Source organism: Eptesicus fuscus, chromosome 7, assembly GCF_027574615.1.
Source record: "Eptesicus fuscus isolate TK198812 chromosome 7, DD_ASM_mEF_20220401, whole genome shotgun sequence".
Lineage (NCBI taxonomy): Eukaryota > Metazoa > Chordata > Mammalia > Chiroptera > Vespertilionidae > Eptesicus > Eptesicus fuscus.
Window position 1 is genome coordinate 77,632,374 of NC_072479.1, and position 15,821 is coordinate 77,648,194.

General features: G+C 37.5%; 1 protein-coding gene across 1 annotated transcript in view; it reads left to right on the forward strand.

Annotated features, from left to right (window-relative positions):
- SLCO1A2 (solute carrier organic anion transporter family member 1A2) overlaps nt 1-14,053 on the forward strand; it is a 32,066-nt gene extending 18,013 nt beyond the window's left edge. Inside the window, exons 8-14 of the mRNA XM_008140475.3 lie at nt 2,807-2,971; nt 4,467-4,662; nt 6,263-6,428; nt 7,345-7,517; nt 9,978-10,042; nt 10,596-10,713; nt 13,779-14,053. Coding sequence (XP_008138697.2) covers nt 2,807-2,971; nt 4,467-4,662; nt 6,263-6,428; nt 7,345-7,517; nt 9,978-10,042; nt 10,596-10,713; nt 13,779-13,992 — 1,097 coding nt within the window. The 3' untranslated portion in view covers nt 13,993-14,053. The remainder of the gene's footprint in view (nt 1-2,806; nt 2,972-4,466; nt 4,663-6,262; nt 6,429-7,344; nt 7,518-9,977; nt 10,043-10,595; nt 10,714-13,778) is intronic.
- The last annotated feature ends 1,768 nt before the right edge of the window (nt 14,054-15,821 follow it).

The following is a 15,821-nucleotide window of genomic DNA, read 5'->3' on the forward strand; positions in this document are numbered from 1 at the left end:
TATGGGGAACTAAGTTAAAAGAGTCTAAGTATTTATATTTTAAAACTTTTCCACATATTAGAATCACCTGGGAAATTTTTAACATTGATGCCTGGAAATTCTGTATTATTCCCAAGAAGACTGATTTAATTAGTATAAACATTTAATTGGTATGGCCTGGGTCTTGGAATTTTTAGAGAGTATTCATTTAGAAGGCAGGGAAGGGTTGTTTTCTTATCTGTAAAATAGAAATAATAATTGTAGTTATAATTATAGAGTTGTTGTGTGAAGGTAAAAGGAGTTCAGGCACATTATTATTATTATTAGTATTAGTAGTAGTAGTAGTAGTAGTATTATTTGTTGAGGTTGCTACTTGTAAAATCACCCATAATTTATAATACCAATTTGCATAGAATTTTTATTAATAATTACAAATTAAACCACACTTAAACCACAATTGAGCACAATCCCAGATTATTAGGAGCCAATTCAGAATCTTGCAAATTCCCAGGCATCATGTTTATATTACAAGTTTTCTCAAAGAGATGGTATGGACTGAGAGAGGATATTAGCATAGAATATTTTTTTGTGGTCTGTAGGATTATTTTTCAAAACCAGGAAAGAGCTTAGCTTAATATAAGAACTATAGGAAATAATTTGAACTACTGAGACTCATCTATGAGGACAGGGATGTAAACAAAATGGGTGACTTAAAAAGCTCCAAAGAGCTCTGAACACAACTCTCAGCCCTGATATGTGTTTTATTTCTAAACTAGAGGCCCGGTGCATGGAAACTCATGCACTGGAGGGGGAGTCCCTCAGCTCGGCCTGCCCCCTCTCACAGTCCAGGAGCCCTCAGGGGCGGGAAGTGACCCAGTGATCAGGGGAAGGCGATGCCCCATCACATGTCTGCTGCTGCCACTGCTGGCAGCGTAAGCCTCGGCCGGCCCTGGTTACCTGAACCTTGGGTGGCCCTAGGTGGCTGGGCAGCCAACATCCGAGGCTTGTCTATGCCTCAGGCTGGCCCTGGGTGGCTGGGCAGCCAACATCTGAGGCTTGCCTGCACCTTGGGCCGGCCCTGGGCAGCTGGGTGGCTAAAGGCGGGTCCGGCTGCACCATGTGCCTCCTGCACACTGGCTGGGCTGAAAGGACTGTGGGACTCCGGCGAGGCTGAGGGGACTGGGCACTGCCATCTTGTGGCTATGGGTGCCACCATCTTTTTGATGGTGTGACAGTCAATTTGTATATTCCTTCTTTATTACATAGGATATGAATGCTACCACTAGAATTCATCTCTTTTCATGGAGCTATGCTTCCTCTTCTTTCAATTTGCTTTTTTATTGATACTTTGTTCCAGAATGGATTTTAGGTAGCTTATTAAGCAAACCAGGATAATACAGAATAAGGAAGGTAATCAAGACAGAGAAATTGAAGACAGGGAAAGTGAAAAGAAACTGTGAGACAGTGACCTCAAGTGGCAGCAGTGTGACCCAGAGAATTTGCTAGAGATGGGCAAAATTTGGCTCTGAGTTTTGGCAATGAACACAAACAGGGAAAAGTTTTGGTTAAATGATATACTTTTTCCTTAGTATGTATCCAATGAATCAGATCTCAGGGAGTGGGTTTTAAAAGATAGCCATGTTGTTTTTAAGCACATTTTGTTGTAAACCATTGGCTGAACCACCAAAACTGATGTTCTGAAAAAGCAGAAAAATACCTGGTACCTGAGAAAATTTATATTCCATGAATTCCCAAATACATACATATTTATTTTAAACTAGAGGCCCGGTGCACAAAATTTGTGCATGGGGGGGTGTGCCCTAAGGTGAACCTGCACCCTCTCCAATCTGGGACCCCTTAGGGGATGTCCAACTGCCGGTTTAGGCCTGATCCTGGGGATCAGGCCTAAACAGGCAGTCGAACATCCCTCTCACAACCTGGGACTGCTGGCTCCTAACTGCTCACCTGCCTGCCTGCCTGATCGCCCCTAACTGCCCTCCCCTGCCAGCCTGATCACCTCTTACCACCTCTGCCTGCTGGCCTGGCTGCCCCCAACTGCACCCCCCCCCCACTGGTCTGGTCACCCCCAACTTCCCCCCCTGCCAGCCTGGTTGCCCCACACAGCCTGCTGTTCAGTCATTTGGTCATCCCTCACTAACCCCTCTGCTGGCCCGGTTGCCTCATGCAGCCTGCTATTCAGTCATTTGGTTGTCCATCACTAACCCCCCTGCTGGCCTGGTCACCCCACGCAGCCTGCTATTCAGTCGTTTGGTTGTCCCTCACTAAACCCCTTGCCGGCCTTGTCGCTGCATGCAGCCTGCTATTCAGTCGTTACTGTGATGGCGTCCTGGACAATTTGCATATTCCTCCATTATGAGTATAGATGTTTAGGAATGATAATATCAATATTAGAGTGTGAACTTCTTTATCAAATTGATTTTCTTCCAGACGTTAGAGAATAGGACAAATATCTTTCATTCCAGATGATCTCTAGAGAAGAGAGGATATTAATTAGAAGGAAAAAGAGAAGGATAAAATGAAAGACAATAATTTGGTCACATTGCAGTTTTTCCTTAAGACACAATAGTAACTTAGCGAAGACAAAACTATTGTGCTATGATACCTATCTAGTCAGCTGTGTCACTGACTTGCAGAAGCTGTCAAAAACAATGGCATAACTTCAGCTTCTAAGAGGTAAAAAGAGTTAACAATGTGTGCATTATAAAACAGGAAAGCAATTTGGAGGGGAAGTTGATGTTTCAGAAAAAGTCTATCAGAAAATGCAGAAACAAGTTAGTTTGACACTGTTGTCTCTCTTCCCTTTCAGATTTTTTACCATTCATGAAAAGTCTTTTTTGCAACCCAGTTTACATGCTTTTTATGCTATTAAGTGTGGTACAGTTCAATGCATTTGTTAATATGATGTTCTTCATGCCTAAATATGTGGAACAGCAATATGGGAAGTCAACTTCAGATGCAATCTTTCTAATTGGTATGTTTGTCCTTCTCAGCATTAGTAGCCCACTCCCCTCCTTCCCCCTGAAATGGTAAACAGAGTGATGATGGGTCTAGGAAACTCCTAAATTAAAATGTTAGGATATTTTTTTCTTCTCTCCAATGAAATCAACAAAGGGTAGGTAAAAAGAGAAGAAAGCCTGGCTTTCCTCTCTTTTCTGCTCTCTCTCTCCAGACACAAATTCAAAATATTTCTGAAAATCTCGAGGAATGCACAAATTAGTTACAATTTTCAGATAGGCAATCCATTAATGAAGAAAGAAAAAAAAAAAAAAAAAAGGAAGAGAGTGAATTCATTAGGAGTCAATGTTTTACTCTCAGATTTTACTCTTGGCTCCCGATCATGAATTTCATGGTTCCCCTGGCCCCCCTGGTGGTTTCAGGTGTCTCTGCAGCCCATATATTCTGATTTTCTTGTTACCACATGACTACACCACCCTCCCCTCTCCCCGTTTAGGTTTCTCTAAGGATCTCTTTACAGTTTTGAAAGTGAATTTCCTAAATTATCTGCATCCACGTCACCTGGAGACGTGGTCGGCAAACTGCGGCTCACGAGCCACATGCGGCTTTTTGGCCCCTTGTGTGTGGCTCTTCCACAAAATACCACGGCCTAGGCGAGTCTATTTTGAAGAAGTGGCGTTAGAAGAAGTTTAAGTTAAAAATTTGGCTCTCAAAAGAAATTTCAGTCATTGTACTGCTGATTTTGGCTCTGTTGACTAATGAGTTTGCAGACCACTGATCCTAGAGTGTTAGTTAAAAGTTCAGATACCTGGTGCCCACCTTAGACATACTGAATCAGACATACTGAATCTCTGGTGTGAGGCTCTGCAATCGATTTTTAACAATCTCTTCCAAGGGTGTAATTCAGTGAGCAGTAAGAATGCAACCCAAGGCTGTCTCTTCCTTTTTCTTCTTTTTTTCCTTGTGTGGAGGGAGGAGTAGCAGCAAGACATGCATTGTAAATATACTTGACAATCACAGGCAGTAATCTTTTAAAGTACCTTAAACTGTGCCAAATTCTTAATCAAAGTAGGTATAAACAACAGCAAAATCATATAAATAATATGAATATGAATATGAATATGAATATAAATATAAATAAATAAATAAATACATTATATTGAAACCCCCAAAATGGAAAGCAATAAATTACTGGTCTGTCAACTTTGACTTGCCACTCCTACCTGGATCCTACAAAACATTTATATCCTCTTGTTATCAATTAAATGAATGATAATAGATTTTCAAAATATACTTTGACATTGTGGGGTATTTAAAAAGCTCTCTGTAGATAGCATGTAACTAAGTAGGGACAGAATTCAATCAGCCATATTTACTGTGAAATGGACCTAAATGGTTTCTTGTGTAAGACGTGCTAGATATCTTTCCTGCAGTCTATAGTTAGATAAAAGTAATATCATATTTGTTCCTTTGCTAAGTCACATTATAAATAACATTTCTTGCATTTATAGGTATTTACAACTTACCTCCAATATGCATTGGATATATATTCGGCGGATTAATGATGAAAAAGTTCAAAATTACTGTCAAACAAGCTGCCCACATAGCATTTTGGTTATCTTTCATTGACTTTCTTCTCTACTTTTCGTGTTTTTTCATGATCTGTGATAATTCTTCAGTTGCTGGCATAACCACCGATTATAAAGGGTATGCTTTTTTTTAAACTAAAGAATGTTATACACTTGAATAGTTAATAACATATTTTCTCCAATGATTATCCATGACCAGATCATTTGCTAATGGTAGCAATCTATGATCTTTCATCTTTCCTTCATCTGTCAATTACAACCAAATGTATTCAGGCTCCAGGTTTAATCAAGAGGTTGGGAATATATCACAGGGTTGGTGAGTTTATGATTGCATGTGTGTCTATGTGTATGTCTTTGTAGTATCCTACTAGATATTAAAGTGATATCAAAAGAAACTACCTATAGTTTTAGGTTGCATTGGGATATGTTATCTAAATATTTTACACTCTCATAAGTGGGTAAAATTAAGGGTTGAGCATACAGCCTCAATCACTTCTATGTTTCCACAATAAGCTTAAATTTAGCTTAACCCAATCCTGATACATGATGCAATAACTCATATAAATTCATGTATTTCATTTGTATAGTTATGTATCATTGTTCAGTAGTTTTAGATTTGTATTTTGAGGGTTCTCTGGGTCTATAGGAATGTTGGGTGTGCTAGAAACAGTGATCCCTGAATGAGCAGGGTCACAGTCCACTTTCTCTCACTGAGTGAGGCTGTAGTATATGCTGCATGATTAAGCAGGGTCATTGGCTAGATTCCATGACTGAGTAAGGCTGCTGATTGTGTTAAGGCATTGGGTAGGCCTGTCGGCTGGGCTCTGAGGCTGCGAAGTGCTGTAGGCTTGGCTTCAGGGTCTGGCAGTGTTATGCTGGGCTTTGAGGATGCTCAGGGTTATTGGTTATGTGGGGTCAGAAGCTAAACTTAACAGTAGAGCAGGGCTACCAGCTTGACTCTCTGCCTTAGTGAGGTTGTAGGATGGGCCCAGGTTCCCTGTAGGATGAGTGGTCATCAAGATGGCAGCACTGGTTGTTCCTGATACACTTTTATACTAGAAGAATATATTTGTTTACACATATTTTGTAGTTATGTTTCTGGAGCTAAATCTATTATCTATATTATATGTTGGACATACAGATTTTGTTAAAAGTATGTTTTTATTGATTTTAGAGAGAGAGGAAAAGAGAGGGAGAGAGAGAGAGAAACATTTATCGGTGGCCTCCCATATGCACCCGAACCCATAACCTGGGCCAGTGACCTTTTGGTGCATGAGATGACATTCAACTAACTGAGCCACAGTGAGAAGGGCCAGATTTTGACCTTAAAATGAGCTCTTGAGATTGCATTAATGGAATATGATCTCTCTTGTTACTTTCCATGATGTGGATCAACCATAGGGATTAGGGCAACTTTATTTTTGAGTTCTAATAATACTTGGAAAAACACCTCCCATACGGTAGGCACTCAACTAATTCTTGTTCATTGACTGTATGTTTATGTAAAATAAATGATTGAAAAAGTGGCTATGTGGTCACTGAAGCAGCTGTCTTTTATGCCCTGTCTGTAATACCCAGGCCTCACACTGATGGTTGGAAGTTTTCTGTTTCTATTTTGGGGAAGAAAAAATTTAACTGTGGACTGAGATGAAAAAAAAGAAAGAGAAAATGGTCTAATAGTCTTTCAATATTCATGGTATTATTTTAAATCATTTCAGAATGCAACAAGATTTACACATTGGAAATGTCATCCTTGATGATTGCAACATGGATTGTAACTGTCCCACTAAAACATGGGACCCCGTGTGTGGAAGTAATGGTTTGTCATATATGTCAGCTTGTCTTGCTGGTTGTGAGACATTTGTTGGAACAGGACTGAACATGGTAACATAACCTATTGGCTTTGTTTTTTAACAGAAATTTTGATTTGTGAACTATATTGGCACTTTCCAACTGTGAACTGTGCCCACATTTGATAAAAGTACAATTATAGTCTTTCTCCAAAACCAAATTATTTTGTAGAAAAAAATAAACATTTTTTTCATATGCTCACTTGATTTACCTTTTATTTCTTAGGTCTTATTTTAGAGTGTCTGAGCACTGATCTTTAATTTTATAGCAGTTGACATTATTACTCAGATAATTTGTTTTAAAAATACTCTGGGCTGAAATATTTTTATCATTGAGATAAAGTTGACAGCTTGATCTCAAGTATCCAGCAAATTGTTTTGCTGGAGTTTTTTTCTGTGCATACATATGCACATGTGTTCTGTGTGTTCCACATCCTGAGAGCTTTGTAAGATGGGTTTAGGCATGTTTTCTTGCCTAAAAATGTTGGCTGGTGATAATAGTAAATATAAATTTTGAGTCTTATTAAAACCTGGAAACATACAAGAATTCCAAAAAGAATGAACTTTACTCTGTTTTTGAAATAAACTATAATTTTTAAAACAAAGCTTTACTTATCTTATCTAAATATTTCAACTGAGCATTCTGGAACAAATTTTGTTTCTCATACTTAGTATTGTGTCAAAACAGTAATTCTTTTTAAAAAGCATGACTTCAGGATAGGTGAACTATTGCAAATGTATTCCATATATTTAGAGAGAAATGCCACATTTCTGAAACTACCCTTCTATGTTTCACTTTTTGTTATGATCCTGAGAGACACTATAAAGGAGATGAGAATAAAGGGAATATACAGTCTCCATTTTGATCCAATGGGGGATGTAGAAAATACTTGAGATCTATGTTTAAGATTTTTCTTCCTTAAAGAGGATAATGTATTATTTTTTGACAGGTGTTCCATAACTGCAGCTGCATTCAAACCTTAGGAAATTCATCTGCAGTTCTTGGGCTGTGTGACAAAGGACATGACTGTTCCATGATGCTCCAGTACTTTTTAATCTTGTCGTCAGTCAGCAGTTTCATTTACTCTTTATCTGCCATACCTGGATATATGGTTCTCCTGAGGTACACAAATTATCTTCTTTATTTAGATTCCTTTCTGCTCATTTATTAAGGTAACTTTCTCAGAAAGCCAGTTGGAGCTCATGGCCCAAGAATTCAATGCTTTAATATGTCATTCATTAAGAGTTTTGCATTAAAGCATCATTGAATTTTGTGAAATTTTAAAGGTAGTCCTACACATGTTTATCTGTTGACTTTTCCCTCTGTTTCTTTTATTCCTTATTTCTAAAAGTGAATTTAGTGAAATTCTCATTGTTTAACACAAAAAGAGACACATCTATGGTGTAAGGTTACAAGGAAATACCAATAAGATGATGCTTTTGCTAAAAATGTATTGCATCCTTTAATGAAGAAAGTGGCTTTTATTTTCTTAGCCTTGCTTTAATCAGGGAAGGAAATGGAATACAGAGGAGCTGTCCATGTGAATTCTTTGAGCAGGTAGCACTGCCGATGCTGAAATGAGTGAGGTGCAAACAGTGGCACTGGGGAATTATAGTCTTCATTTCTACTTACAGACATTTCAGGCAATGGTGAAAAGGTGGGAGAATTTCTCGAGAGAAAAAGAAACCAGTGAAATTATACCAAATCACTTAACATATGTTTGCTTTGGAGTTTTTCATCACCTTCCTTTGAAAACTTGTATTCTTTCTTTCATCTTTGCATTTACTTGTGTAAATTATTGGCTTTTCTGTATTTTGCTAATAGAAATAATTTAAAAACAGCAAGGGTTGCATTGTTCTGGTTTTAGGCTAAAGGTTGTATCATTAGAATCAAGAACTATTACTTCAATGAGAGGATAGAAATGAACTGATATGAAATATTTTCTCCTTTGATAACTTTCTGATAGAAATTAATGAGGAAAAAGTTTTAGGTAAAATGCCAAGAACCAGAAGTGAGGCTACTTACTGTATAGGCTACAAACTGGATAATCAGGCCTTGAATAACCAAGACTAGAGCATGCAAGGGAATTCTAATGCTCAGTGTGTTACTAGCACACAAACAGTCCTTTAAAGAAATTATGATAGTAGGCCCTGGCCAGGTAGTTTACTTGGTTGGAGCATCCTGTCTAATAAAAGAGCAATATGGTAATTGACCATCACTTTGTGATGCCCACAGCCAATTAGGAGGGAATATGCAAATTAGTGGGACAAAGATGGTGGCGGCCACGGAGCCAGCCAGAGCCGGCAGGAGGCTTGGGTCATCCCTGGTGATGGAGGAAGACAAGCTTCCCGCCCACCTGGGCTGGCTGCTGAAGGAGGGGCCTGTAGGCGGTGGCCATAGAGCAGGCCTGAGCGAGTGGGAGGCTTGGGTCGCCTGGGCCGGCTGCCAAGGGAGGGGCCTGCTAACAGCCCTCAGCCCCTCACCCAGGCTGGCCACACCACCATCAGGGTGAGGGTCGCTGTTGGGGTCGTGGCCAGCCTGAAAATGGCCCTCAGCCCCTCACCCAGGCTGGCCACACCTGGCCTGCCCAGATGGGGTGAGGGTCTCCACTGGGGGGCATGGCCAGTTTGCAAACAGCCATTAGCTCCTCACCCAGGCTGGCCAGGCACCCCAGCGGGGACCCCCACCCTGAAGGGAGTGTGGCCAGTCTGAAAACGGCCACAAGGATTGGGCCTAAACCAGCAGTCAGACATCCCCCAAGGGTTCCCAGATTGGAGAGGGTGCAGGCTGGGCTGAGGGACACCCCCCTGCCATGCATGAATTTTGTGCACCAGGCCACTAGTCATCTCTATAAAAAGACAAGGTTGTGGGTTAGTATCCAATGAAGGCACATACAAGAGTCAACACTTGAATGCATAAATAAGTGGAGCAACAAATCGACATCTCTCTCTCTCTCTCTCTCATCAATAAATAAAGTTAAGAAAAAAGAAACTAATCATTTTATTTTATTTATTTTTTAAAAATTGCTTTATTTGATTTCTTTTTAAATATTTGTATTGATTTTAGAGAGGAAGGGTGAGAGAGATAGAAACATCAATGATGAGAGAGAATCATTGATTGGCTGCCTTCTGCATGTGCCCCACACTGGGGATTCAGCTCACAATGGGGGAATGTGCCCTGATTGGGAATCAAACTGTGTCCTTCTGGTTCATAGGTCGATGCTCAACCACTGAGCCACACTGACCAGGCCAAAAGTTGCTTTATTTTTAAAACATTTCACACAATCCACAATCCCTCCCTTTTGGCAACCATCACATTGTTCTCTGCATCTATGGGTCTGCTTCTACTTTGATTTGTTTATTCATTTGTATTATTTTTTTAGATTCCACATATAAGTGAAAACATACAGTACTTGTCTTTCTCTGTTTGACTTACTTCACTTAATGTAATACCTTCTAGGTCCATCTATGTTGTTGCAAATGGCAACATTTCAGTCGTTTTTTATTGCTGAGTAATATTCCACCATTGTATATGGTAGTTTTAAATCTCATTATTTTATTTGTGAATTCATTTCTCTTTTAGGTGTATTAAGCCTGAAGAGAAGTCTCTTGGTGTGGGATTGCATGCATTTTCCACAAGAGTATTTGGTAAAAAGAGTAATTTTCCCCCAATATTATACCAGACCACTATTAAATACTAAGTAAATTAAATCACTTTCTCAGAGTAAGAGTCTAGCAAATATCCCTTCTGCTTTAGATAGCACTCTGTAATTAGTATGAGAATGAAGTACAAGAAGAACTAGAGAACTTCCTTCTTTTACTTAAAGTCCTATTTAAACTTAATTCTACTTTTCATCTATTGGATTTGAAAATCAAATGAACAGGAAATGCTATGTTAAAATAAAATATACATATGATTGACCCAAAACATTGCAGAAAAAATATAATCATGAATTGAATATTTTTCTCTATCAATAGTTTTGTGTTGCATTTGTCCACAAGATTACTTATCCTTTATAATCTAGAAACTTTAAGGGTAAAAGTAATTTCTAATCTCTCTAAAAAAATGTCAAGTATTAAATTTAGATATTGTTAATTTTGTTGGTTCTTCAAATAGAGGAAATTAAAATTCTCCCAAACAATATAATGTACCTTAATTCTTACCTTCTTGATAGAGTTTTCTTCCTCTCTTTTATTGTAGCTGGAATCCCTGCACCTATATATTTTGGAGCTTTAATGGACTCCACATGTTTACATTGGGCAACTTTTAAATGTGGTGAGTCAGGAGCATGCAGGATATATGATTCCACCAACTTCAGGTAAAGATAATAATTTTTTAAAAGAATTGTTTTCTTAGCATAGACTGCATAAAATGATACCAATCATCCTATATAATTAAAGCCTAATATGCTAAGTCTCTGGTCGTCTGGTCAGCCGTTCAACCAATCAAAGCATAATATGCTAATGATATGCTAAGGCAGTGGTTCTCAACCTTTCTAATGCCGTGACCCTTTAATACAGTTCCTCATGTTGTGGTGACCCCAACCATAAAATTATTTTCAGTTGCTACTTCATAACTGTAATTTTGCTACTGTTATGAATTGTAATGTAAATAGCTGTGTTTTCTGATGGTCTTAGGTGACTCTGCTAGCAGTTCTCAACCTGTGGATCATGACTCACATGTTGAGAACCGCTGCTGTAGAGCCTAAGACCATCGAAAAACACAGATATTTACGTTATGATTCATTAACAGTAGCAAAATTACAGTTATGAAGTAGTAACGAAAATAATTTTATGGTTGGGGGTCACCACAACATGAGGAATTGTATTAAAGGGTCACGGCATTAGAGAGGTTGAGAACCACTGTGCTAAGGCCACTCAACCACTTACTATGATGTGCACTGACCACTAGGGGTCAGTCAGTTGACCGGTCGACCAGTTGCAATGAAGTGCACTGACCACCAGGGGGCAGATGCTCAGACCAGTAGGTTAGCTTGCTGTTGGGATCTGTCCAATCAGAACTGAGCAAGACAGGCTGAACATGCCCTGGAGCCCTCCCGCAGTCCCTCCCTGGCTGGCCAATCTCCTGCATCCCTCCCTGGCTCTGATTGTGCACCGGTGGGGTCCCTCAGCCTGGCCTGCGCCCTCTCGCAATCCAGGACCCCTTGAGGGATGTTGGACAGCTGGTTTCAGCCCAATCCTGCAGGCCAGGCCGAGAGACACCTCTGGTTCATGAATTTGTGCACCAGGCCTCTAGTGTCTAATATTTTCTTTGCCAAGTGACTAGTCTACTTTTTGTTTGTTTGTTTCCAGAATAGATATTGATACTATATACCCACTTTTTATTTATATGCTAGAATTTCATTTTCTCAATATTTTCAAAGTACTTGATAAATATAAGCATGTATGATTTCCTTAACCTAGTCTTTCAAAATGTTGTTTGTTTAATTGTTTGCAGTCAATACATTATTGAAGGTAATGGCTATATATAAGCTACCTATCTAAATTATATTATTCTCTAAAGCAGCAATTTTCAACACTTTTCATCTCATGGCACATATAAACTAATTACTAAAATTCTGCGGCACACCAAAAATATATATTTTTTTGCCAATTTGACAAAAGATAATTTTGATTCATTCACACTGGATGGCTATTGTTGTAATTTTTTTATTTGAAAATTTAAGGGAAAAGAGGTCAGTGCCCTTGACTAAATAGTCAGGGATCGCATGTTTTAAAAATTCTTGCAGCACACAGTTGAAAATTACTGATCTAAAGTGTCCCATTTCATCCTCCATCATTTTAGTATCTTACTAGCTTGAATCCTTACTTCCTTTCACCAACTACCTCTGATCTCCAAAGTGATACTTGTTCTCATTAAATTTCACTGACACAATATTCTTCATGTCTCTTAAAGGCTTATTTTTTTGTTAATCAAAATCTGATTTTGAACAAAACACATGATATTAACCAGTTTTTGAACAAAACTCTTCCATTTTTCTCTTCCTATTTTGTGTTCTTTCTCATTTGGATATCAGAATTTGGTTTAAATTTGAATTAAGTTCTCCTAATGGGACAGTATTATGCCAATTATTTAAAATGTAAAAAACAAATAAAATAATTGTATAAATCATGAATGTATACATATACACTTTGTAAAATTTTAAAAATAAATGAGGCACAAAATTAATAATATTCAACATAATGTTATATCTGGGATGCGTTAGAAAGCATTAGGATATAGGGTACACAGAGGACTTAAATGTATTAGTATTTTCTGCTAAATGGGTCTGAAATAAAAGTAGCAAAATTTATTAATTTAAAAAACCTTGGTAGTGAGTTAAGACTTGTTTAATCTTTTTTTCTGTGTTCTTGAAATGTTTCATAATAAAATAACATTTTAGAAGTAGAAAGATGAAAATACAAAGCAGAAATTAATAGGCTATATATCATAGATGTAACAAAAAAATAAAAGCTGTGTTTTTGAAAAGTTTAAAATATAATAATGGCAGTTAATCTGGAAAGACAAATAAAGAGAGGTAACACAAATAAACAGTATTATGAATGAAAAAGGGCCCTGGCCAGGTGGCTTAGTTTTTTGAAGCATCATCTCATTCATCAAAGAGTTCCAAGTTCGATTCCTGGTGAAGGCACATTTCTAGGTTTTGAGTTCGATTCCAAGTACAGGAGGCAATTAATTGATGTTTCTCTCTCACATCAATGTCCCCCCACCCATTTTTGCTCTCTTTCTCTCAAATCAATAAAAAATATCTTCCAGTGAGAATTAAAAATGAAAAAGGGAATATAAGTACAGTTACTTATGGGTTTTAGATATAACAAGTTGGAAACATTTGAATGAAAATTTTCTAAATAAATATAAATTACCAAAATTTTGCTATTAATATATAAAAACATGAATATTTTATAGCTATTTAAACTGAATCAATCAAAAGTCCCATCTCTAAAAGCACTGAGTCTAGATGCTTTTAAGGCAAGCTTTACAAATCTTTGATGATCTGTTGATAATGGCGATTCTTTGGGAGTATTTTTATTAAACACTGGACCAGAAGTGCAATCACTGTCAGTATTCAATTTAAGTTGGAGTGTCTAGTCAATGTAAACAAATAAAAATAGTACTGAAAGATCAGAAAAAAAGAAAAAAAAATGGATTTTCTGGATGAAAAATTCTAAAGAAAATCATTTTAACAAAAATTAATAAGTGAGTTCAGCAAAGTTGCATATGTATGATCAACATGCAAAACAATTAGCTGCTGTTGTTCTTATGGGAATAAAATATTGATAATTAAAGATCTACAAAACTAGTTTGTATTCACCATACTGTCTATATAAAATTTAATATGTTTCAACTTTTGTTTTTTGACAGACACCTCTACCTTGGATTGCCAGCAGCACTAAGAGGATTAAGCTATATTCCAGCCATTTTTATCCTAATTATTTTGAGGAAGCATCGTCTACCTGGTGAAAATACCACTTCAGAAACTGTGCCTATAGAGGCAAAGGTTACAGGGAATGAGTGCCAAGAAATGGACCAAACTTCCAAAGTTTTGAATAATGATGTATTGAAAACTAAAATGTAATATCCTCCCAGAGTTGGAGAACACACTATAACTTAATTGTTTGTAAAAACCAATAAAGGTACTGCAGGTAACCTTTTCTTGTCTAAGAACCTAAACAAGTTTTTTTACTTAGGGTAAAAAATAAAAAGTTCACTGATGGTATTTCTGAGCCATCAATGGCACTTGAGGTTTTCCTTAGATGGACATTTATAACAACCCTAAGAACTGGAGATTAGAGCCAGCTTTATTATTTAAAATTTATTTTGTTAATCCTCGCCCAAGAATATATTTCTAATAATTTCTTTAGATAGGAAGGGGGGAGGGAGAGAGAGAAAGAGAGAGAGAGAGAGAGAGAGAGAGAGAGAGAGAGAGAGAGAGAGAGAGAGAAAGAGAGAGAGAGAGGTAGAAACATCAAAGTGAGAAACATTTATCAGTTGCCTCCCTGTGATCAAACCACAACCTAGGTGTGTGCCCTGACTGGGAATCAAACCCACAACCTTTTGGTGTACTGGATGACACTCTTACCAACTGAGCCACCCGGCCAGGCCTACAGCCAACTTTACATTTATGTTAAAACAGCAATTTCTCTTTTAACTTACATACAATAAGAATATATTTCCTACATTGCCTTTTCCAAATAATTCTAAAAATTCCTTGTTATGAAAATCTACTTAATTCCATTGAGTATCTGCTTTGGTATTGGGGTTAGAGACTGGAATTCTCATCCTGCTTATATGAATATTTAAGTATTTTATTCAAATTTATTGCTTCCAACTGAAAGAAACCTGTGTTGTCTTCTTTTATTTATAAATTATTCTTTAACTACTATTTATTCTAGACACGACTTTGAAAATAGTTTACTCATCAATGTGCCATCACATGCTTTCAACCCATTCCCTGCTTTATTATTCATGCCATATATTTGCTCATTTTGTTCAGCAAACTGACAAACTGAATCAGGTTATTAAAAATCATGGAGCAAAGATTGTTGGAATTTTATTTTCAGCAATTCAAACCAGGTTACTCTTTCTTAAAAACAAGTGTCTGACCCAAAGAATGAAAGGGTCATATTAGATGACACTAGTCCTTAAAGACTGAAGTGAAGATATTGTCAAAGAAACACTTTGCCAGATTCAGGAGCCCTCCTTAGACCAATGCTTATGCCATTCACAGTGTCCTAAGTTAGTGTACAAGCACTAATTTTCTATAAAACATCTTAGAGAATGAAACTTTTAAAAAGTAGCTTTTCTTACGAAACTGAAGTTAATAAAATTCAAGATGCACATTTAAAACTGAATCTACTCTATAAAACAAACAAAAACTAAACATACTCACAGTATTACTTTATAATTTATAGAAGATATAACACAAGAGCCTTATGGATAATAATGGAGATAGGGTTAATGGGGTTAATAATGAACATCCATGTGTATCTACTGCTATATCTTCCTCCTTATTCTTCATCACATTGACATTAGAGTCAATATATAAAAATGATATAAGTCCCCCATGGTGAGAAGAATGTGGAAAAAAAGAACGGGAGAAGAGGGTCTCCATATACTATGGTTACTTATGTGAAATATAAAGGGAATGGGAGAGTTTCTAGACTGGTAGAAGCTGTAATCCAGAATTCACTTAGAAGGCCCCTGAATGTAGGTAGAAGCCTATGGTTGAAAGTTTGAAGAATATAAGTTGGTAGCTGGACAAAATAGAGGCCAGTTACTTGAAAGACTGTCTACAGACATTTTTTTTAGACAGACATGATTTCCTGCACAATTGGATGTGCCACGTGAGGAAAAAGCAACTGAGATGAGAAAGACTGGGTAGAAAAGGTTTGTGGGGAAGAAGTA